Source organism: Cetorhinus maximus, chromosome 2, assembly GCF_964194155.1.
Source record: "Cetorhinus maximus chromosome 2, sCetMax3.hap1.1, whole genome shotgun sequence".
In the NCBI taxonomy this organism is placed as follows: domain Eukaryota; kingdom Metazoa; phylum Chordata; class Chondrichthyes; order Lamniformes; family Cetorhinidae; genus Cetorhinus; species Cetorhinus maximus.
The window spans coordinates 220,027,090-220,050,101 of NC_135880.1; the positions used below are offsets into that span (position 1 = coordinate 220,027,090).

At 44.1% G+C, this 23,012-nt stretch overlaps 1 protein-coding gene across 2 annotated transcripts in view; it reads right to left on the reverse strand.

Annotated features, from left to right (window-relative positions):
• abcg4a (ATP-binding cassette, sub-family G (WHITE), member 4a) overlaps positions 1-23,012 on the reverse strand; it is a 146,470-nt gene that overhangs the window by 47,382 nt on the left and 76,076 nt on the right. For both annotated transcript variants that reach the window (XM_078532965.1, XM_078532958.1), the window contains 2 exons: positions 10,344-10,461; positions 6,427-6,559 (listed from right to left, as the gene is read on the reverse strand). In XM_078532965.1, the coding sequence (XP_078389091.1) occupies positions 6,427-6,559; positions 10,344-10,461 (251 nt within the window). The remainder of the gene's footprint in view (positions 1-6,426; positions 6,560-10,343; positions 10,462-23,012) is intronic.

Genomic DNA, 23,012 nt, shown 5'->3' on the forward strand with positions numbered 1-23,012 from the left:
TGTGTCACATGAGATGGGACATGTCTTTATTTTTCAACAAGAGTTTTTAATTCGATTTGTAAAAGCTTTAGGAAACCTCATCCCGCCCGTGGATGCCGACTGCAAAATCCTGGCCAACAGAAAGATATGATGAAAGGTCAAGATGAGGTAGATGGAATGGGAGATAGGCTCATGTGGAGTATCAACACCTTCAGAGACAAGGTGGGCTAAGTAGATTTCTACAAGAACGGCAACTTTGCTTCTGAAATAGGTTCAACTCAAAATCTTTCTTGTAGAAATGGAAGCATTTCATGAATAAACTTTGACTCAATTGTTTCTGAGGCTTTCGGGGGGTAGGGACAGGAGGTGGCCATTCAGCCCCTCAGGGCTGCTCATTCATTCTTAGATCTTGGCTGATCTGCAACACAATTACATTTTCCTGCCTTTGCTTCATATAAAGACTCCATGTTGATTGTATTTACTCAAGATGGCTAAACCAGCCAAAGGAACCAACTTCCAACGCAACAAGCATCTAAGTCTCAGACATTTCCTCGAAAGGTTAAGTGCTTCTCAACAGGAAGGAAAAACTCAGCTCATCTGCTGCTGAAACCCTCACTTTACCTGATACCTCTAGACTTCAAGATATTGTTATGACTGGTATGGGACAAGCGTGCAGTTCATCTAGCCTCACTACTCCATGGGTCGCACCTTAGTGTAAATGTTTACTTCACTCACTAAAATAGCCACTTATTTACCTTTGATACTGTTACACCCAGAATAAAAGAGACTTTAACCAGGCTTCTTTCAATAAACTCAGACTGATTGATTTATTATAAAATAAAACTTATTTTTAAAACAAGTTGCAAGAACTATTTAACACAAAATATGTAATCTGGAAGTGTAACGATCTATCCCCTTTAAAATACCCCAGCACAAATACACACACAGATACAGACACACACAGAAACAAAGGACAAACAGAGTCTGTGCAGAGATTGCCGGGTAAAGAAAAGCATTGTGAAAAGGATAAAGTTCACAGGGTTTTGATGCTGTCAATCTAGTGTTCCCTTGTGATGAACCCAAGTCCCAGTAGAAGTCTGGAGGTTCTGACCAATGGAGCTTCGGCATGGAGGAGAATAGAGCTGGATCAACCCTTGGGGTCTCCCTCTCAGATTTCCAAATACAGACCAGTTCCACTGAGATTAGGATCCCTAGCTTGATACTGATAATCACACTGTATTTCACGCAAGGCAAGGAGAGTGCAAGTTGGGCAACTTTCCCCTTTCTCGGTTTATTATCAACTGAATTTAAAAAAAAAGTTAAAATCATAAAGCTCATCTTCATCAGGTGATTTCCAGTAAATCACCAAGGCTTTGCCTTAAAAGTTTTTTTTTCCACCATTAAAGCAATTATAGTTCAAATAAGCAAAGAGTTCTCCTTAAATGCCATGCTGGTCATGTAATTTCTTGAAAAAGACATGCTTGCTCACAGTCCAAGGTGAACTTATGACCTTTTAAAAAAAAATCCAAGTCAGTTCCCAAGTGTCCAAATAATGTAAGGTCCTTCCAAATTTCAAAAGAAAATATAGTTCTTGAAGATGTGGGGAAAGATTTTCTTCCTGTCGGGGGGGAACTGCTGAAGTGGGCGCGGGCGGGTGTGCCTCCAATTGGTGACCCCAATTGGGGGTGTGCCGCCATTTTACGTGGGCAGGCCAATTAAGGCCCGCCCAGCGTGACGTCCGCCAGGAAGCGCCGAGCGCTCCCTGTGCGGGCGGGGGGGGGGGGGGATTCCTTCAGCCGGGAGTGCGTTCTTTCACGCATGAGCGCGAAAGAGCGCACACATGTCCCTGAGGCTAAGTGCTGCCTCAGGGAGATCAGCTCCGATTTAAACCTTTTAATAAACATGTTTAAAAATTTTCCCTGCCATGTCCCCTAGTTGGGACATGTCCATAAGTTTTATTGAAACCTTTCTTAAAAATGTAAATACCCTCATGAAACCTCATCCCGCCCGTGGATGAGGTTTCGTGCTTTTTCTGAAGCCCGCCAGAGCTCTCGGCCTGCCCGCCAACCTTAAGGTTGGATGGGCAGGTCCATTAACAGCCTTAATTAGTTTTTCAATGGCCTCAATAGGCCGTTGCCAGGTCGGCGGGGGTGCAGCTGACTTGGCTGCGCCTCCGCCAACCTGAAAATGGAAATGATGGGGGGGGTGACGTGAGGAGTTCCACCCGACATCATCCCACGTCATTTCACGCGTCGGCGACAGGGCCTTGCCCACACTCGCCGACCGGAAAATCCTGCCCATTGTTTCCCAGAAATATCTGCACCCCTCCAATTCTGGCCTCTTGGCGTATCCACAATTTTAATCACCCCACCCTTGGTGGTCATACCGTCAGCTGCCAGGGGCCTAACTTCTGGCATTACCTCCCTAAACCTCTCTGCCTCCCTCTCTTCAAGACATTTCCTTATAACTTACCTCTTTGGAGAAGCTTTTGGCCACCTGTCCTAATGTCTCCTTATGTGGCTTGGTGATAAATGTTGACTGATAGTGCTGCTGTGCAAGCGTCTTGGGGCATTTTACTAATTTAAAGGAATCCTAGAAATGCAAGTTGTCCTTTTTAAGCCAACAGGGTTTATCTGCATACCTGTTAACTGGGACAGAGGGCAGCTGCTTGGATGACCACTCTCTCTCTCCTGTTTGGCACAAGAACATTCATGGGAAAGGGTGACGGAAGAAAAACATAAAACAGCTGATCTACACTGAGGAGAGAAGGGAAAGGTGAGACAATGTAGGAAATGGGAAAGATAGACTGTGAAACACCCAAGGAACTGGAGTGGAGAAAATAGCTTGGAGGATGAGCACATGCTCGATTAGCTGTGTTTGTGACAAGATGTTTATATGCAGGGAATCTCTGGTGAGTTTGTCAGCCTGTTTCCAATGGATTCCCTCTCCAAAGCTGATTACCTGGTGTAACCCAAAACACACGTGACAGAGGGGTAACCTCATGCTCTCCTCAAATTCCTTTATTCAAGGGTTAGTGAGACACAGAACCATCTCTATTCTACACTGGCAGCCTGATAATATTCAATTATCAGTAAATTCCAAGAGGAATTTGATCTTCTCTGGCATTGAATTATCTTCAAACATCTGCTAAACTGCACATTTATAAACTGCCTTTGGAATGGAGGCAAAAATAACATTACAGTGACTGGTGGTCATTAACTTCAATGCCAGAGAAGATTAAATGAGATAGAATAATAGAAGAGGTTCTGTACCAAGCCCTTGAACAAAGGAATTTGAAGAGACTATCGGGTTAGAATCGGTTGTGTGTGTTTTGGGTTACATCAGATATATCTGCTTTAGAGAGGGAATCTATTGGAAGCAGCCTGACAAACTCACCAGAGATTGCCTGTATATAAATATATCGTCACGAATACAGCTGATTCAGTCATTAGACCAGCTTGTGTTTATCTTTCAACTTATTTTCTCCAGTTCTAGTTTCTTGGGTGCTTTCACAAGGGAAGAGGCTTGACTGCCTAGGGTGACGATTAGGCAGAATTTTCTGTTTTTGCACCTGAAGATATTGGATCAGGTGGGTGCATTGAAGGCAATCGGATGGGAGGATGACATGTTCGTGTGGGAGCCAGATAAATGCTTCACCCTTTACATTTGGCACAAAAGCACATTTTCCGAGCATGCACTTTCCGACATTTAGGGGCCTCTGCCCATCTGAGATTAGCTGGTATGTGTGAAAACACGCATTAGGAAAATGATCCCAACTGTATGAATTATATTCTGTTAAAGAACAGGCGCAGAGAGTTATCTTATCAACTGGTTTATGATGTAACCTGAATTCCTTGAATTCAATTGCAGCCTCAAAAGTACAATTATTCTGCAATCAATTGTCTCTACCAGTGTCTTGATCAATGGACTTGTCTCTCCTCAAATCACAGCACTTGTGTTTTCTCATACTGACATTTACAAAGCATCTTACAATGTCACCCACACGTTTCCTTCAGAATGCAGCATTCTGGGATGTAGCACACGAACAATTTGAGACGTGATAGTGTGCTTGGGAGAAGAAAGATGACCATGGGTCTATGGTTCCCAAAGCTCTCCACCCACTGGTGGTCGGTGGGGGCGGGGCAGGGCTGGTCCTCATGTCATGTGATAGAGATTGATGGTTTTGATTAGTCAACCATCATTGTAACAGGTGACTATCAGGATGGTAGAAGGTGAACTAGATGGAGTTTAGCCTTTCTTTGGCTAACAATTCCTCTGCTGCTCTGAATTCCTCCTGAAATGCAAGGGCTGTTGTGATGTAGCCAACCACAGCAACCATTCTGTGTCTTCAATTTGCAAAACAAAAAGCAACAAATGATCACATGATCTGTTTCTGCTGTTGGTTGAAGAAGACATGTTGACCAGCACCGGGAGACTCCACAGAGTGAAATATAATCTTCAACCTCCACCAGATTGAGCAGACTGGACCCTGGCTCGGACAGTTCAGCCCCACCCTCATTATTGAGCTAACGTTAGCCGACATTACGCACTAAAACCTTCAGGCTCCAAAAGTTGGAGGGCCACTTAAAGCAAGCTAACATCTGTACAAAGATGCAGCTTATACGCGGGACGTTACCGTAAACTTGGACTGAACAGCAATCAGGATGGGACCCTGTCGCTCGTGAACTATTCAACTTTAGCGCTGAGGCCGGGTCTGGAGCTCTGGAGAATCTAGAGGTGGGAGCTCGGATTTCAAGTGGCTTTATATTTTTTCCCACGCAGTAGCTCCTTGCTGGAGGGATTTACTCCTGTCCCTTTGTGTCCTGTTCAGACTGTGCATTCTTTTCCTTTTTGTACTGAAATAGTTGTAAAAGATGTGGTTTCATTCCAACACGCTGCTGCTTGTTCTGGCTCACCTTCACAACTAATTATGCCTGTGAAATTGGCAGGGAATGGTGCAAGGAAACAAAACCAGCAGGTGGGTATGTGAGTGGGGGAAGTTGAAAACTCGCACGCTGATCTCTTTCACAAACAATTTCTCGATCAGCAGCATAGCAGAGGCCATCCGGCCAGGTACGACTTTAAATGTTACCCGGTAAACTGCATTGCAGCACAATTCTCCAGGTCAGCAAATCAAGGAGTGCACAATGAAGCAGTCAGGATGGCTTGGACTTTTCATGGCTCAATCAAAATCTAATGTTTCAAAAGCAAACCACAGGGAAGTGGCTTGTGGAGTAGGTTAGATGCTCACCTTTCAACTCTAGGATCTGGGTTCAAACCCTGTCCAGAAGAGGTGGCACAAAAGTCATGTCATGGCATTGGCTTTAAACATCCAACGTGAAATCAGTTTGGGCACAAAATTGTCCTTGTTTATGTACTAGCACACACAGAGGTCATAACAATGGCTGCCAATGCAATGTGCGACCCATTATACACCCATTTGGTGGGGCATGTAGCAGATGACATCCTTGTTGAAGATAAAAACGATCCCTATGAACCTCACAGTGATGTTGTTGGGAGATGAGGTCCATTATTGCAGCAGAGCAGAGGAAGCTTTGCTTTGCAACTAGGTCATACGTCATCTATTTTGAACCGAGGCTTCAGACTTTTGTACTCAAACAGGAAAGTGTTTTACTTTCGTTAAACATCAAACAACTGGAGCCCTACAAACATGGGAACAAGATACAGGAGGGAAAAGGTTCAAGGGAAGGTGAAATAGAGGGTAACTTTAAACTAACACATCTGCTGGGAAGCTTGAAATTAAAACAGAAAAAGCTCCACAGCATCTGTGGAGAAAGAAACAGAGTTAATGTTTTGAGTCCGTATGACTCTTATTTGGAATGGGGAAGCTTATCAAATCTGGTGGGATGCTTGTTTTACACCTGGTCCAATATTGCTCTCATTTGACTTCAACAGAGAATAAAAGTAGATGGGGTTTAAATTCAGCATTACTCTCGATCTTGTCAGTATTTAAATCAGTAGGTTAAATTAAAATTGTTCCCATTACTGATTCATTCCCAAGAGTGTAAGCCTTCTCCCCGGTTAGCGTTTTGGTGCTCCACCAATGTCTCAAGTTTAAAATTCTCGTCTCTCTGTGACGCCTCACTATCCCTGTAGATTCACAGCCCTCCAGGATCTGAGTTCCTCACATTCTGGCCTCTTCCTTCACTCCACCGTTGGTAGCCACGCCTTCAGCAATCTAGGCCCTAAGCTTTGGAATCCCCTTGCTAAACTTTTCCGCTTCTCCGCCAATAAGAAGTTCTTTAAAACCTATCCAACTGACAAAAGCTTTTGACCACCCACCCTAATGTCTCCTTTCTCGACCCAGTGTCAATTCTTCTCCTTTGAAGTGCCTTGGGAAGTTTTATGACATTAAAGGCGCCATTAAAAATGCAAGTTGTTGTTGTGGGACAGGCGGGAAATGGCTTGTCTCTGCTGAACACATACCATCATGGCTTCCAGGACGGTGAGATGTGGGAGGAGCATGTCATCTTGCATGATGTAACAGGACATCTTCCTGAATGTTCGCAGGTCCCGAGGCTGCCCATTCACCAGGATCTGGCCTTTCATTCCCGTTTTTCTAAAAGGGGCAGGAAGGAAGTTACCATTTTTGTTTTTTATTACAATTTACAGTACAGAAACAGGCCATTCGACCCTGTACGTCCATGTTGGTATTTACGGTCCGCACCAGCCTCCTCCCACCCTTCTTCAGGTAAGCCCATCAACATCTTATTCTCTCCTCTTTCTTGTGTTTATCTCCTTTCCCCTTAAAAGCATAAATGCTGTTCACCTCAACTAATCTTTACGATGGTGAGTTTTGCATTCTAACCACTCTCTGTGTAAAGTGTGTGATTCAAACAGACCCCATTTTCACTGCTCCTTAGCCCGCAGTGTGGAAGTCACGAATTGATGGAGGTGATGTAAATGCTATTGAAGGGCGGATAAGGTTTGTTAACTGCCGTGATCTGAAGTTATTTAAATCCACATCCTTTTAAACGTGAAAAGTTTTAGCCGTCAGAGTGAAAAAACAAACGCACAGTGCTGGCGTGCATTGATTGACACGACAGCTCGTGTAGCTTAGAACAATCATTACCATCGGTCCCTGCAGTTTCAATAGACTTCATTTTTGACATTTCCCATGGGCTGTTACTTCAGCTGAGACCCTTATGAATGCTTGACTGAGTTCCAAAATCTCAAATTTCATTTGTCTCAGTCGGAGTCTGAGTTCACATTTTAATTGACAGCTTTGAGAGGCTATACAAGGATTAGCTATCTTTGATGTGGTTACCTAATAGAAGCTTTTTTTAATAACAGGTTGACTACTTGAAGGGATTTAAATTTTTTAAATGGGTCTCATGAATTAGACGTTTTTGCATCAAGTGTGTATGAACGAGAGCTTTTTTAGATTGTTAGTTTATTTTATGTCCACATGGCTCTTGAGGTCTGCCAATAATGGATATTGGATGAGTAGCTATGCAGGCGTCATAGGGGACATGAGAGGGCATGAAGGTATCATGGGAGTATAAGGTGGCACGGGAGTATGAGGTGGCAAGGAGATGGAATGAGGGGCATGAGGAGGCATGGGGAGTGGGTAAAGGTGATAAGGGTGAGAGGGCCTAACAGCCTTTTAATAAAACTGGACCAAAGTCTCAGAGAAACAATGTGGGTCTTCGAACCAGCCTGCCTGGGCACTTACCCATCTCTGTGACCGCCTCTGAACTACCTCTAGAGGTGGCAGGCCCAACCCAATCTCGCCTCTGCCGCCCTCCCCACCTCCTGGAGGGAGTGCGGGGTTATTTCCATGAAGACGAATATGATGAGTCGGGAGATTCCCCCCTGTCAAGCTTCCCGCCTCCATTGGAGGTCTAGTGGACACATCTCTACGTCTATCCTATAAGAGGCTTTTACAATTTTAAAAACACCTTCCATTTTTGACAGAAAAGAGCTCCGGCCTGTTCAACCTTTCCTGATAGGGATAACTTCTCAATTCTGGTATCCCCTCCTCCCACAACTCATTTCAATTCTGGGAGAAAATTAAACTCGTTTTAAAGTCTTCTTGATCGTTGATCAAACCCTAACCACCCATATGTTGAAAAATCACCCCTCAGCCACAGACATAATGATAACCTGACTTCCTGCTGCATGGGTGTTATATATTTAAGCAATATGGTTTTTAGAAATCATCTAAAGAGGCTTGTATTTAAAGGACAGTGTAGCCTGTAATTCTAGGGAATATAAGTAGAGGTATGTGTTTTGACTTGTTGGGATGAATCTTAGGCCCAAAAATGGGGTTCAGGTCAGATGTTAAAAATTTTAACAACTGAAATCCTACCCCAACCCATCTTTAATCCACTTATGGCTGAGTTTAATGGGAGTGGGTCAAGGGGATGGGTAGCCAATTTGCTCCCAGGGGTCAGTCTGACAATAGAAATATTTTAAACGAGGCTGACAGTCTCTTATTTAACCAGCCTTGTGGGCTTAATATTGGGTGACCAGGTTTCACAGGCCTCAGGAAACCCAGCAGCTGAAGGGAGGCGAGGACAGATTCTGGGAGGAAGTAAATGCTTTTGCAGCGCTGCTTAGGAGGAGCAGAAGTGCTTCCACTGCCTGCCCTCCCCTACCCAAGTTCCTTCTCAGGCACTGTACTAAGCTCTCCAGACTAGAGTTCGATTCTTGGTTGACGCTGAGTTAACTGGTCTCCGCAGTAATAAACCTGTGAGGAAGGGTGTTACAAATTAGCCTCTATACCCCTGGACGAGGGAGACAAGGAGAATAAGTATCAGCTTTCTGATCACCATCCAGCCAATCCTGATAGAAGGCGAGTGGACATTGTGGGGTCAAGTGATTGGCTCAACCATGATATTCCAAGCCACTTCGGAGAGTTTATATTGGCCCAAGTCAGAGTTAGTGAGCTGAAAATTGGGCTTTCCATCTTGCAACTCGACAGGTCACTAGCAGACTTGAACAGCATGAATGTTGGTCCCATTGCCTCACCGGCAGTGGCCTAAAGGGAAGTGCCAGGATTGGGATTGGGAGTGGGCAGCAGAGTCAGGGTGGGGCAGGTGGGATGCAAGGGCAGTGATTATGACTGTTGAGTCGGGGGGAGGCCGGGGGGGGGGGGCGCAATCTGGATCCCCAGGGAGGTTTTTCAATTTGTTTAAGAACAAAACCTCATTCATTATTGACGGCTACAGGCCAGATATTTGCCCTGCTCAAACGCTGTCCAATCTCTGTAAAGGAACCCAGAACCCAGAACAAGAGGCTCCCCTCTTATATAATTCATTTAATTTAACTTAAGGAACCTGACACCCTGTGTTCGGCAGCCACCAGAGATGTCTGAGAAATGGGCCGACCCAAATTTGAACAGAATTGATCCTCTCACTGCACCAGTTCTGTGCCTGAAATGGACCCAACAGAGTCCAGTTTCTGCGGGAGGCCTACAAGCATAAACACACCTGTTTTTACGATGGAGAGTGGCGCATGGGTTTGGACAATCAGTGCACAGCAGGCGGAAAAACATCTGATTCTACGTCACCATTTCAACATTTGCCCAAACTTGATGTTTTCTCTACAAATATTTAATGAACTGCTCAAAATATAGAAAGTAGATGGAAGAGACCAATTAGTTCAGTGGGCTAAGAGCATGGTGCAGAATAATGCCAACAGCACAGATTCAATCCCTGTACAGGCTGAAGTAGTTCTTGGGCCCTGTTGAGGTATTGGCTCTTAACATAAACCAAACACCATGATAATGATGGTGAACCTAAATAACGGGTTCTTCACTGAAGGATTCCAGGAGAGCTCTTCATACACATGTTACCTGCTGAGCAAAACTGCTCCAACTACTATGTCACCATGTTAACTTACATTAGTTCCTGTGATGATGTATACCGAGCCATTTACATATTTAGTATTTACATATATTAAAATACATGCTCTACAAAACAATATCCCACGATGCCAACTCGTCGCTTTGCTCCAATGTGATATCAGCCTTGATTCGCAATCCTTGGTGGACTGCAGCAAAGGGAAAAAGCAGAGAAACACCCTGTACTGGTAATCCACTACAGCTACCTAGACAACTTGGATCTTCCTTGTCTCTGGGATCCTGCGAAAGCAACTGACAGAATATGCACCACTCACCCTTCCTCCACTGTAACCAACTTCCTTAGCGTAGGTTTAGCTGTCTCTGCGTGACCTTTGAAAGCAGTTGAACAACAAGGAGTCTACGACTACTAAAAAATGGATCATTTGACTATCAATATGACATTAATAAAGTTTGCTTCCCTCAGTTCTAACACAGATTATCAGTGTAAGAATGCGAGAATCGATTGTCATAAGGATCCATTATTTTTGTGGCTCACCTGTATCCTGCCAGAATGTTCATGAAGGTTGATTTCCCAGCACCCGAAGGACCCATAATCCCAATTAGCTCGCGACTGCAGAATCTCCCGGACAGGCATTTTAAGAGAGTCTTGTACCCTGAGAGACAAAATTGAAATATATGTGACAAGAACATGGTATTTGCTGGTCTGGAAAGTGGGTTAGCACTTCATCCCTTCTTGCCTTGGACATCTATTTGAATTCAGGGTTGACAAAAGTTTGTACGTGGCCTATGTGAAGGGACTGGGCAATCTCATCCCTCACCACTAGACATCAGGGGAAGAACTTTTCCTATGGCGGGCGGGGCGGGTGGGGGACTGAATAGATTATAAAATATTTAAATAAACGAGGTCAAAATTTAGTTACACATGTCCCATCACGTGACAGTGTCACATGAGCTGGGACATGTTTGTGAAGTTTGGAAAATGTATTCATTTATTTTATAAATGCTTCAGGAAACCTCAACCCGCCCGTGGATGAGGTTGGCTGAAAAATGCGAAGGCCGCAGGCAGCGTTCTGAACGATGTTAATTATTTTCTTGATGGCCTTAACGAGGCCGTTGACATTTCGGCGGGTGCACAGCCGCCTCCGGCGCTCACCCGCCGGACGAAATATCACGATGACGTTGAGATGACGTTGGGATGCTCGCCCGATGTCATCGTGCGTGATTTGAGGCATCGGCAGGTCAGGCCTGCCCCGCTCGCTGAGCAGAAGATTCAGCCCGATGTGCCGAGAGCACAAAGTTGGCGATAATTTGTCATTAAATTGTCAAAGATGGCACGTTTCCTCCCCCCAACACCCCAGAAATCACGTTGACGTGGAGCCAACACGCCCCGTGCCGACCCGACCCACAGCCACAAAGCACTGCGGGGCGGACTAATGAGGGCCAAGTGGGACCTCCAGCTTCCGTTAGCGCAGAAGTGCCGCCCAATCCGATTGGCCGGTGGCTCCATCAGTTCCGGCAGTGACAATAGACAATAAAAGTGTGTTTCTTTTATATTAAAAAAAAACCAAAATGAAAGCCAATGGGATCCTTAGCTTTATAAATAAGGCCATAGTGTACTAAAGAAAGGGAGTTATACTTCTTCCTCTTCGCAAGTTCTCTGTCAGGAGGCAGGCCCTTGGCAAGCATTCGCCAAGCTGTCAGTGGCTGCTGCCGGGCCTGCTGGTGAAGAAAGGGGCCCTAGAGCAGGTGAGTCCAGAGTCCTGGGCGGGGAGGGTTTATGTCGGTTAGGGAGAGGGTCAGTGAGGGGCAAGGGGTGGGTTTAAAAGAGGGAGGGAGTAGGAAGGAAGGGGAGATTCAACCTAAAGTAGGGGGTGGGGGGGGGGAGGGTGCCACCCTGTGATCGGCAAAGAGCAGCCCCCAAAGTCCAAACCCCTCTCACTTCCTTTCTCCCTTTAATCACTTGATAACAAGCCTAATTGACCATTAATTGTTCACTTAAATATGGCAGGCGGGCTGCCGAATTCCCCCCCCCCCCACCCACCCCCCACCGTATTATGGTGGTGAGCTTGGAGGTGGGATGGGCCCCCCACTCACTCCTGTGGGAAACATGCCCGCCGGGGACACGTAAAATTCAGCCCATGGTGTGGAAAATGGAAATGTCAGACAGGTACAATGAGGGTGTCCTTCTGAGGCTGAGGGCAAAGCACATTGTTGAGGCAGAGTAGGAGAACAGTTATTACCATAAGCTGAATTAATCTGTGCATATCAAAGGGCAGCACTTTGTCTCTGAGCCAGAAGGTTGTGGGTTCGAGCCCCAATCCAGCGAGCTGAGCACCAAATTCAGACCGGTGTTTCAGCGCAGTATTGAAGGAGCCTGGCACTCTCCGAGGTGCTGCCTTCAGGGTGAGACATTAAACTAAGGCCCTGTCTGCCGCTCAGGTTGATGCAAAAGATACTCTAAATTGACAATTCATCCTTGGCAACTGCCCACATCCCATGAATGAACAAAAACTCTTTTCAAAGAACGGCAGAGGAGTTCTCCCCCATTAATCCAACCATTTAACCCTCAACCATCATCATTTAAAAGCAAATAGACTGACGGTTTGCAGTGCCTTATTGTGCACAGCTTGGCTGCCACATTCCCCACACTACAACACTGACTACGCTTCAAAAGTACTTAAGTGTCTGCAAGGCACTTTGGGATATTCTGAGGTTGTGAAAGGCACTATATAAATGCAAGTCTTTCTTTCTCCTTTGTTGGTATGTGTTGTGCCCACTTGATGTTTATTTTTATTAACATTCCCTCGAACAAGCTGAGAGATCACATCACCATAAATTCAGAAGAACGAAGGTGCTTAACTCCAGTTTACTAATCTGGTGTTTCCCATTACAGCATGTAGCTGGGTTCTCAGATGAATTGGTTTCGCTCACAGTTCCTGTGGTTTTGAGCTGCTCGCCAAGCATAATGTGAAGGGACACTTCCTCCTGGTATCTCCCCTAAATTTCCCATTCACAACTTGAACCTTTGCCCTAGTATATTAATTGTATGGTTAAAATACACAGTTGAAGGACATTGTAACATTAAGCACTTAGAGCACTTATGGGTCACTGGAGTCGTCGGTAGGAAGCAGACATATGCAATGCTGCGTTCTGTGAATAAACCCATTATCAAGAAAAGTATTAGTGTCTAGTTTCATATTTCATCAACTGGCTTGGGATCGGATTAACATTTTGCCCTCCTGCCCTGGCATATCCAGAAAATCTATGATAATACCACTAATAATACCGTTAATGTATCACCGATTCACAGCATATCCATGGCAGCTGAAACATATCTGAACAATGGGATTTCGCTTCTTAATTTAAAATAGACACCTTATCGTTGTAACCCTTATGTTTGATGTGATCAAGATGAAATTGCTGTGGGGCATTTCTTGTGAAGTTGCGACCCACTTCAAGGGGAAAAGCAGGATGGCAACTGGAGAGGAAAAACTTAAACGCAGTCAGTCATTCTCCTCATTCATCTATAAGGAGCCATTTATAGATTACTTTTGGAATAGACAATTTATCCAGCTGCTTGCTCAGCTGGGAATGTTGAAGACAGAGAGAAAAAAAGCTCTCCCTAAAAAAATGTATATTTCCCTTCCAAATAATTTACAATTCATTGGGGTGCAGAGTTACAGTGACACCATCAAGTAAACTCTGGTTTACAAAACTGCTGGAAATGTCTTGCAAGATCCTTTTGTTAATTAGAGTAAGGAAGAGCATTTTGGGACTTCTTGCTCTCATTTTGAGCCTCTTGCTTTGTGGGGAGGCTGTTAACTCAACCATGTAATATTGTGTGGAATGCTGATGGGTCAGGAGAGCTTGTTCTCAGCTGCCACTAGACATGACTAAGTGGTCTAACGTTTAGACTAAATAGTCCTTCACAATTGCTTTAGCTGGTGGTATTCCAAATTGCTTCCGGTTGAAGGTTACTGAACATTAGTACCTCACTGTCAGGAACAGAATGCCTCTTCCTGTTACTCAGAACTAGCTTCCCTGTCCTAATGGCTCTTTTGGTAGGTTCAATGTCCAGTTTTCAACTCATCCATATAGTGGTATGGGCATTATAAATAGCCTCGGCATCCCTGAGTTAAGGAAAGGGGTGGGCGCAGGGGGATATCAGCCACTGTTTCCTGTCCTAATTATCACCTCATGACCCCGTGCATCTATCTGTCTATCTGTAGAGACATCAGGGGCTGAACTTTTAATCTATTGGCTCTACCCCACCCGCTCCCGCCCCTACCACTGTCCTTAATTGGACAGTGAGCCTGCCCTACGGCCTCTAATTGGTCAATTCGGGGGAAGTCACAGATGAATGATGGTTCCCCACACAGTGTGGGCTTTTGACCCCCATTTGAGCCTGATGGTGGGGTCTGGAAGCGTGAAGGGAAAATCCTCAGGTGTTGACTGAATCAGGCTCAGCTGTAATGCACACAACAGTCAAATGGCCTGCCTACATTCACCCGCTTTAAGAATGAATAAGGTGCCTGGGTGGTGCTGAGGTCTGTGGAACCATGTCCTTCGAGGAGGAAGGGAAAAAATGTCAATATTTCAAAGTAGTCCAAAGACCTTTTACATCAAATTGATGACAAGATTTCCTTTCAGGATCTTAATTTATTGAAAACTTTCCTCTATAATACCTCATGTTGATTTTTCATAATGCAATTAAACTTCTGATGGAAGAGAGCTGGCAGCCTTGCTGATTAGCTGTTAAACACTTTGCTCTCTTTAAACCTGACAAAATTTGAATGATTCAATTAATTGTTAAGAGCAAACAAAATCTCAGCAGCAGCTGACTTTTTTAGTCGATCAATGTCTGCAAATTCTCCAGGATTTCATAGATGGGAAGAAGGTGACATCATTGTGCTGTGCCAGGAATATAAGTGTCAACAGTGATCTACTGTCAGAGCCTTTAGCAGTAATATGAAAGGCATGGGAAAAAGGTACAGAGTGGGCAAGAAAGTGGATCCTAGTCAGTTCATCAGCGCAGCTATCCGTTGTTTAACGATCCGAATGTGTTCCTAAAAAAACCAACATTAAATGAAAACGTTCTAAAGTAAAATCACTTTCCCATAAGAAAGCATGTAACGAGGGTGGGTTAATTTTTACACTAAAGGCCTATTGGCTGCTTTGAACCTAATTGGCCCAAAATTCCTCTTACTAACTCTTAATAGAGTACAGTATTAACTCTTTTAGGGAGGTCTTGTGGCGCAGTGGGTAGCACCACTGCCTCTGAGGCAGAAGATTCTGGGTTCAATCCCACCCCAGGAGTTAATGTCCGGGGAAGATACGTTCTTATGACAACCAAACAGGATGATTGTCAACCTGCAAATCATGCCAATGGCAGAAAGAGTAGGAGAGATTCTCTACCATTACTATCTATAGCTCTAGACTACAACATGTCACCTGTTCTTGATTAAGTTGCATCTGGGATATTAAATATTGGCTGCGAATTGGAAATTTCCATGCAGACTAATCATCACCCATTAAACGAGAGGCTGAAATAAACATCTTAACTTAAAATAGCAGACAAAGGACGTTAAGAATATAGGCTCATGGGAATGAGGATCGGCCATTCAGCCATTTGAGCATTTAGTTAGATCAGGGCTGATCCGCAGCTTAATTCCATCTTTCTGACATCCTTATCCCTTAATGCCTTTTCCTGCTAAAAATTCATCAATCTCAGTTTTGAAATTTTCAGCTGACTCTCCACCTCAACAGCCTTTTGGGGGAGAGAGCTCCACATTTCCATTACCCTTTGAGTAAATATCTGATGTCATCCCTGATTTTAAAGTTATGCTGCCTTGTAATCATCCAGTAGAGAGAGTAGTTCCTCTGTCCCTTCCCTAATATGTTGATACATTCATTACTAATACCACACTGTACAATTGTAACCCCACTAATACCAGGAATGGGAGGGTTGTCTTATGAGGAAAGGCTGGACAACCAGGCTTGTATCCACTGGAATTTAGAAGAGTAAGAGGTGACTTAATTGAAACATATAAGATCCTGAGGGGTCTTGACAGGGTGGATGTGGAGAGGATGTTTCCTCTTGAGGGAGAATCTAGAACTAGGGGTCACTGTTTAAAAATAAGGGGCTGCTCATTTAAGACGGAGAGGAGGAGAATTTTTTTCTCTCAGAGTATTGAGAGTCTTTGGAACTCTCTTCCTCAAAAGGCGATGGAAGCAGAGTCTATTTGTAAGGCAGAGCTGGATAGATTCTTGATTAACAAGAGGGTGAAGGTTCTTTGGACAAGGTCAGAAAAGGTTCCAGAGAATTTATAAAAGCAAAATACTGCGGATGCTGGAAATCTGAAACAAAAACAAAAATAGCTGGAAAAACTCAGCAGGTCTGACAGCATCTGCGGAGAGGAACACAGTTAACGTTTTGAGTCCATCTGATGAAGAGTCACGCGGACTCGAAAGGTTAACTGTATTCCCCTCTGCAGATGCTGTCAGACCTGCTGAGTTTTTCCAGCTATTTTTGTTTTTGCTCCGGAGAATTTATGTTGAGATCGGTTGTGGAGATGTGGGGGGAGGTGCTGGGTGGGTCGGGGTTCATCAAGGTGCAAACACAAAGCTTCTGAAAATGTCACACTGATACTGTGTTCTACTGGGCTTATGCTTCAACTTATGCCTGACTCACACTCAGGCCTGTGAATGGGTGTTGTTTATGCCAAATGAAAAATGGCGAAGATGTTCTATATGCCAGCAGCATCACACAAAAGAAATCCCACCTCTCTGTAAAAAAAAGAATTTAAGGAAAATAATATCGGGGGTGAGGGATTGCAGTTACGTGGAGAGATTGGAGAAGATGTGATGGTTCTCGCTATAGCAGAGAAAGTTAAGAGGAGAGCTAATAGAGGTATTCAAAATTATGAGAAGTTTTGATTGAGCAAATAGGGAGTAATGTTTTCCTCTGGTCCGTGGGTCGGTAACCAGGACTCATTGATTTAAAATATTAGCAAAGAAACTAGAGAGAAAAAGATGACAATTTTTTCATGTGGGGTGTCATTGAGATCTGGCATGCACTACCTGAAAGGGTGGTGGAATTAGATTCCATAAGAATATTCAAAAGACACGGGACATGGATTTAAAGAGGAATAATATGCACAGCTATGAGGAAATAATGTAGGTGTGGGGCTAAATTGGACAGCGAGTTCAAACAGCTGGTATAGCACACTGGGCAGAATGGTGTCCTTCCACGTAAGATTATTTACAAACATATGAACTAGGACCAGGAGTAGGCCATTCGGTCCCTCGAGCCTCCTCCACCATTCAATAAAATCATGGCCGATCTGATTGTGGCCTCAACTCTACTTTCCAGCCTGCCAGCTGCCCTCAACCCCATCCACCCCATAGCCCTTGACTCCCTTGTTAGTCAAGAGTCCATCTACCTCTGTCTTAAAAATATTCAATGACCTTACCTCCACTGCTCTCCGGGAAAGACAGTTCCAAAGATTCATGATCCTCTGAGAGAAATGAATTATTTTCATCCCTGCCTTAAATGGGAGACCCCTTATTTTTAAACTGTGACCCCCTAGTTCTGGTCTCTCAACAAGGGGAAACAAGGTGGACAGCATCCACCCTGTCAAGTCCCCTCAGGGTCTTATATGTTTCAATAAGATCACCTCTCATTCTTCTGAATTCTAGTGGATACAGGCCCAGCCTGTCCAACCTTCCCTCACAAGATAGTCCTCCTTCATCCCAGGAATCAGTTTGCTGAACCTTCTCTGAACTGCTTCGAACGTATTTATATCCTTTCTTAAATAAGGAGGCCAAAACTATTCACAGTACTCCAGATGTGGCCTCACCAACGCCCTGTACAGCTGTAGCAAACCAACCATACTTTTATATTCCATTCCCCTTGCAATAAGTTACAACATTCCATTTGCCTTCCTAATCACTTGCTGTACCTGTGTACTAACTTTTCCTGATTCCTGTACTAGGACACCCAGATCTCTCTGCTTTTCTAATCTTCCTGCAAACTTGTGGACAAGTTCACATTTTCCCACATTATACTCCATCTGCCAGATTTTTGCTCACTCACTTAACCTAACTTTATCCCTTTGCAGACTCCTTATGTCCTCTTCACAACTTACTTTCCTACCTACCTCTGTGTCATTAGCAAATTTAGCAACCATACACTGGGTCCTTTCATCTAAGTAATTTATATAAATTTTAAATAGTTGAGGTTTGAGCACTGATCCCTGTGGCACGCCACTTATCGCATCTTACCAACACGAAAATGACCCATTTACACCTACTCACTGTTTCCTTTTAGCTAAACAATCCTCTAACCATGCTAATAAGATTGTAAGGACTGATGATATAAAGCATACTGGATGGTATTCCAGGTGACTTTACTGTAAGTGCAAATTGCAAATGGACAACAAATTTTTCAGCAAGGCAGCGGTTCTTCTAGGAATGAGACAGTCATGATGACAGTGTCATGTCAGGATCTGCAATGATTTGTCTGTCACTGATCAGCAAATTCATTATTGCCCCCATGTCAGGATTGAAAATTCATCCGAAAATAAAACGACCAAACTATTGTATGACCGAGCTGATCCATGAAGATGTGATACAGAAGTCCAATGATATTTTTTCTATTGCGATGGTCCCTCCCCCATTTGTTCTCTCTGAGCTCTTACAGTGTTAGAAATGTTATTTATGGCACTGATTGTGTTTGCAATCAAGCAACTCTGCCCCAAGGATTGGCACTGAAAGAGAGGTGAGACAGCAAATCTCAGCTATTGTGATTAATATCAAATTGAAGCAAAGAGATTCAAGCTCTCAATTTTACAGTAAGAAAATGGAATGCATTTTAAGCACTAATTTATGAACACAGATTAAGAAACCTAACCATACCTTGACTAGGCATTGCTGAGATACTTTCAGTGAAGCAACAACTTGCATTAACATTGTCTTTATGCCCCAATGGGAGGGGAGGAGTGGGAGTGTTTGGGAGGGGGTGGTGGTGGGGGGGGGCGGGGGGGGAGGTGGGTGGGATATTGGGGGTGGTATGTGTGTGTGCTGGGGGCAGGGAAAGGAAAATCGCAGATAATAGGAATAAAGGAACAGTCACTGAGACATGAGAGTGAGCAGAGGTCATCAATAGCTTGGTCTCAAAGCTGGGTTTTGAGAAGGTTTTGGAAGATGGAGGAAAAAGTGGAATGGATGGTGGGGGAAGGGGCAATTCCAGAGAATGGGCAGCTGGAGGCTCTGAGCTAACACTGTATGCAGCAACGGGGGAAAATAGTAAAGTCCAAAATTGGAAGACTGTAGGATGTGGAGGCAATACACGGCTGGAAGAGATTACTGAGATAGGGTGGAACAAACCCAAGGAGTCATTTAAAGATGAGAAAGAGGATTTTAGACGTTAATCTTCTGGCGGACAGGAAGTCACTGCAGTTGGAATGAGGGGTGAGTTTGATTTCGTGTCAACAGGATCCAGGCAGCTGGGTATTGAACAAGTCGGAGATAGTGGACCAGGTGCAAGGTATAAGTCCAACTGAAAGAAATGGAATGATAGAAGCCTTACTGGTACAATCTATTCTCCTTTATATCCTGTAACGAGCAACATGACAATGAGAGGAAACTTGGCTTGCCTCGGGCGAAGGTAGATTTGGCTTGTATTCCTGAGCTTCTGCTGTTTATAATGGGAATAAAAGATGCTCAGAAAACTCAATCAAGCTGAACAAGGGCAGGAGTCTCTTCGCCAGCCCAGCCAAACCCTGGTAGCCAACACCAAGCAGTGACTACACACTGCCAACCATCCTCTGTGTACATATAGCACAACAACAAATCCCATGGATCTTCCTCCGAATACTGAAATCAAACATCTGCAGAAAAGTATGTATTATTAAACACTTTAAAATTTAATGTAAAAATTGAATGCAGCTTCACTGGCTTTTACATCCCTTCACAGCCTAAATCTGTCTGTTAGGATCTACTACGGGACACAGAAGGCCATCCAGCACATGTGTGGTTCATTCTCCATTACAAAATACCTCACTCTTTTCTTTCCCATAACGGTAGATTCCCATGGCATCATTCACTGGCAGGCAGAGTCTGCAGCATTGTTGAGACGGTTGTTGCAGACTTGGTCTGTCCGTTTACAGACCGCTGCTCTAAGGAGGAAATAGCAGGTAACTGCTCCTAGCGGTAAATTGCTGAGGTAATTTGAAGGGGAATTGTACAACCTTCTAAATTTCAAGCTGCATATCAAGGACATCTTTCCTTTGACTTAGAGTTTCATTTGGATCCATAATAAAAGGTGGCATTTTGATGGCTGATGTCTGGTGTGGAATGAACGCCTGTTAAACAAAAGACTTGCAGATCTCATTTTGCTCTTGGGGAGTCAGAGCACACACTATTTTACAAGGATAGGGTGTTATGCTGTGCAATGTACAATGTATGATTCTGTTGCAAAGAAAGCACTGCATTCCATTAAGGGCACAAAGTCAAACTGCTGTTAGACAAACTCAACCACAGGTAATTCGAGCTCGATCTTTTTGGGATACCGATCAGAACGCAAGATGAAATGTCCGCCTTTCCTTGGTGATTGCGAAGCTGATATTCTCATTCATATGTTAGCAGCTGTTGGAAGAATTTTCTCTATGTATTAAAATAATTTGCTGCTCCCTAACTTACACTGGCTCCCGGGAAAGTAACGTCTTGATTTTGAAATTCTCATCCTTGTTTTCAAATCCCTCCATGGCCTCCTCCCTTCCTAATCTTTGTATTCTCCTCCAGCCCTACAACCCCCCAAGATATCTGTGCTCCTCTAATTCTGGCCTCCTGAGCATCCCCAATTTTCATCGCTCCACCAGTGGTGGCCGTGTCTTGAGTTGTTTAGGCCTTAAGCTCTGATGTACAATCCCTGAACACCTCTCTGCCTCACTTTCCTCCCTTAAGACACTTGTTAAAACCTCTTTGACCTAATCTGACCTAATATTTCCTCATGTGGCTTGGTATCATTCTTTGTTTTATAATGATCTTGTGAAGAGCCTTGGGATGTTTTATTGTATTAATGGTGCTACATAAATACGAGTTGTTGTTGTAAATAAAGGACTATTGAGAAGGATTTTCATTACCATCCTGGTTCAGAGGTAGAAACAATACTAGAGCCAAATTCAAGAGAATCTAGAACCACTGTGGGTGTACCTACACCCCATGGGCTGCAGTGGTTCAAGAAGGTGGCTCACCACCACCTTCTCAAGGGCAACTAGGGTTGGCCAATAAAAAAAAAACATGCTGGCCTAGCCAGCGTTGCCCACGTCCTATGAAATAATAAAAAAAAGTTTAAAAAAAACATAAGGGGAAGGCAAGGATGAAAAAGTCCATTCAGCCCATTGAAGCTCATCCCTGCAGTACATTAACTCTGGTATTGTAGCATCTAATTCTATTTGAAAACCCCAGTGTTCTTATTTATATCCCTTGCTTAGTTAGGTTATTTTTCCTGATACGTTATAACTTTATTCTTTCAAAATAAAATAAAGCATCTTTTTAATAGGAAGCTAACCTCTCGCCAATGTCTATGAAGTCAATTTGACTGACGACCCTTAAGAAAATATTATAGGACATTAAATATCCAACTGGCCCATTAAGCCTGCGTCTGGCACAGACGAAAAAGCAAAATGCTGAGTGCCGGATATTTGAAAACAAAACTGAAAAATGCTGGTAATACACAGCAGGTCTGGCATCATCTGTGGAGGGAGAAGCAGAGTTGACGTTTCAGGTCCTTTTGTCAGAACTGAAACGGGTTAGAAATGTAACAGGCTTTAAGTTAAGTACAGAGGTAGGGAAAAGTGGGGGCGAGGGTGGGGGTCGGCGGGGGAGAACAACAGGAAAGCTCTGTGACAGGGTGGGGAGGCAGGAGTGGTTAAAACGGCGAAAGGGGAGATGGTGTGAGGTAAAAGGAGATGGTAATGGAACAAGAACCAACAGATGGATCTAGAGGAGCTGTAAATGGGAATAACGCAATCATCACCAACAGCAAAAGTCCGAAGAAATGGGGACTAAGTGAAAGAAAGTTCTAACAGAGCCACTCAGGAAAGGAAGAATTATGCTTTAAAGCTTCAAAAAGACTTTGATATTAACAGTAGGAGAAAAAGAGGATTTCACTTATTAATAATTAAGCAAAATTGAAATGGTTGAATGTCTGCCAGCACACTAAGCTTTACAGGACACAGCTGAGCCATCAGCAGGCCCTAACCAGCTCAACAGTGATGAAATATTAATTTGTTCAGATATTTATGTAATCTTGGCATGGAGTAGTGATTGAATCATTACTCTTGACTTTTTAATCTGGAAGCCATTTAATAAAGCAGTCCACTATCATTTAGAATGAACCTGAATGCACCACACAACGTAGCCCCAGCTTGGCTCCTGTTGCCTTGGTCATTGTGGCAGGTGTTCCAATTCCAGTCTGCACTAGCTTTGAAAGCCCCAACAGCACTGAAAACTGCTCCATAAACAGCGGCGCACAGTTCTCACATATAGACCCGAAGAGGAGTGAGAAATAGTCTGTAGCTTTCAATGGAAAGATTTGAAGGAGTCATTCAAAACAGTTGTTATGCTCATGTCAGCACTGGCTCAGCACTCTCGGCCTCTGAGTCAGTAGATTGTGGGTTCAAGTCCTAATCCAGAGATGAGACACTAAACCGAGGCCTCCCCGACAGGTGGATATACAAATCCCATCGGACTATTTGGAAAAACAGGGGAATTATCCCTTGTATCATGGCCAATATTTGTCTTCCAACTAACATCATTGAAGCAGGTTATTTGCTCATTATCACATTGCTGTTTGTGGGAGCTTACTGACCCTCTTACAGTGTAGCACTCCCTCAGTATTGACCCTCCGACAGTGTAGCACTCCCTCGGTACTGACCCTCTGACGTACAGCACTCCCTCAGTACTGACCCTCCGACAGTGTAGCACTCCGTCGGTACTGACCCTCTGACGTACAGCACTCCCTCAGTACTAACCCTCCAAAACAGAACCAAACAGAGCTAAACAGAGGACAGCCACCCAGTGCCACAACAAGATGAATGATCTCCTCCGTTCCACCAGGGTAAATCACTCTTCTCATCACTCTCAACTCACACACTCACAAACCCATCACACATCACCACACACACCACTCACTCTCTCA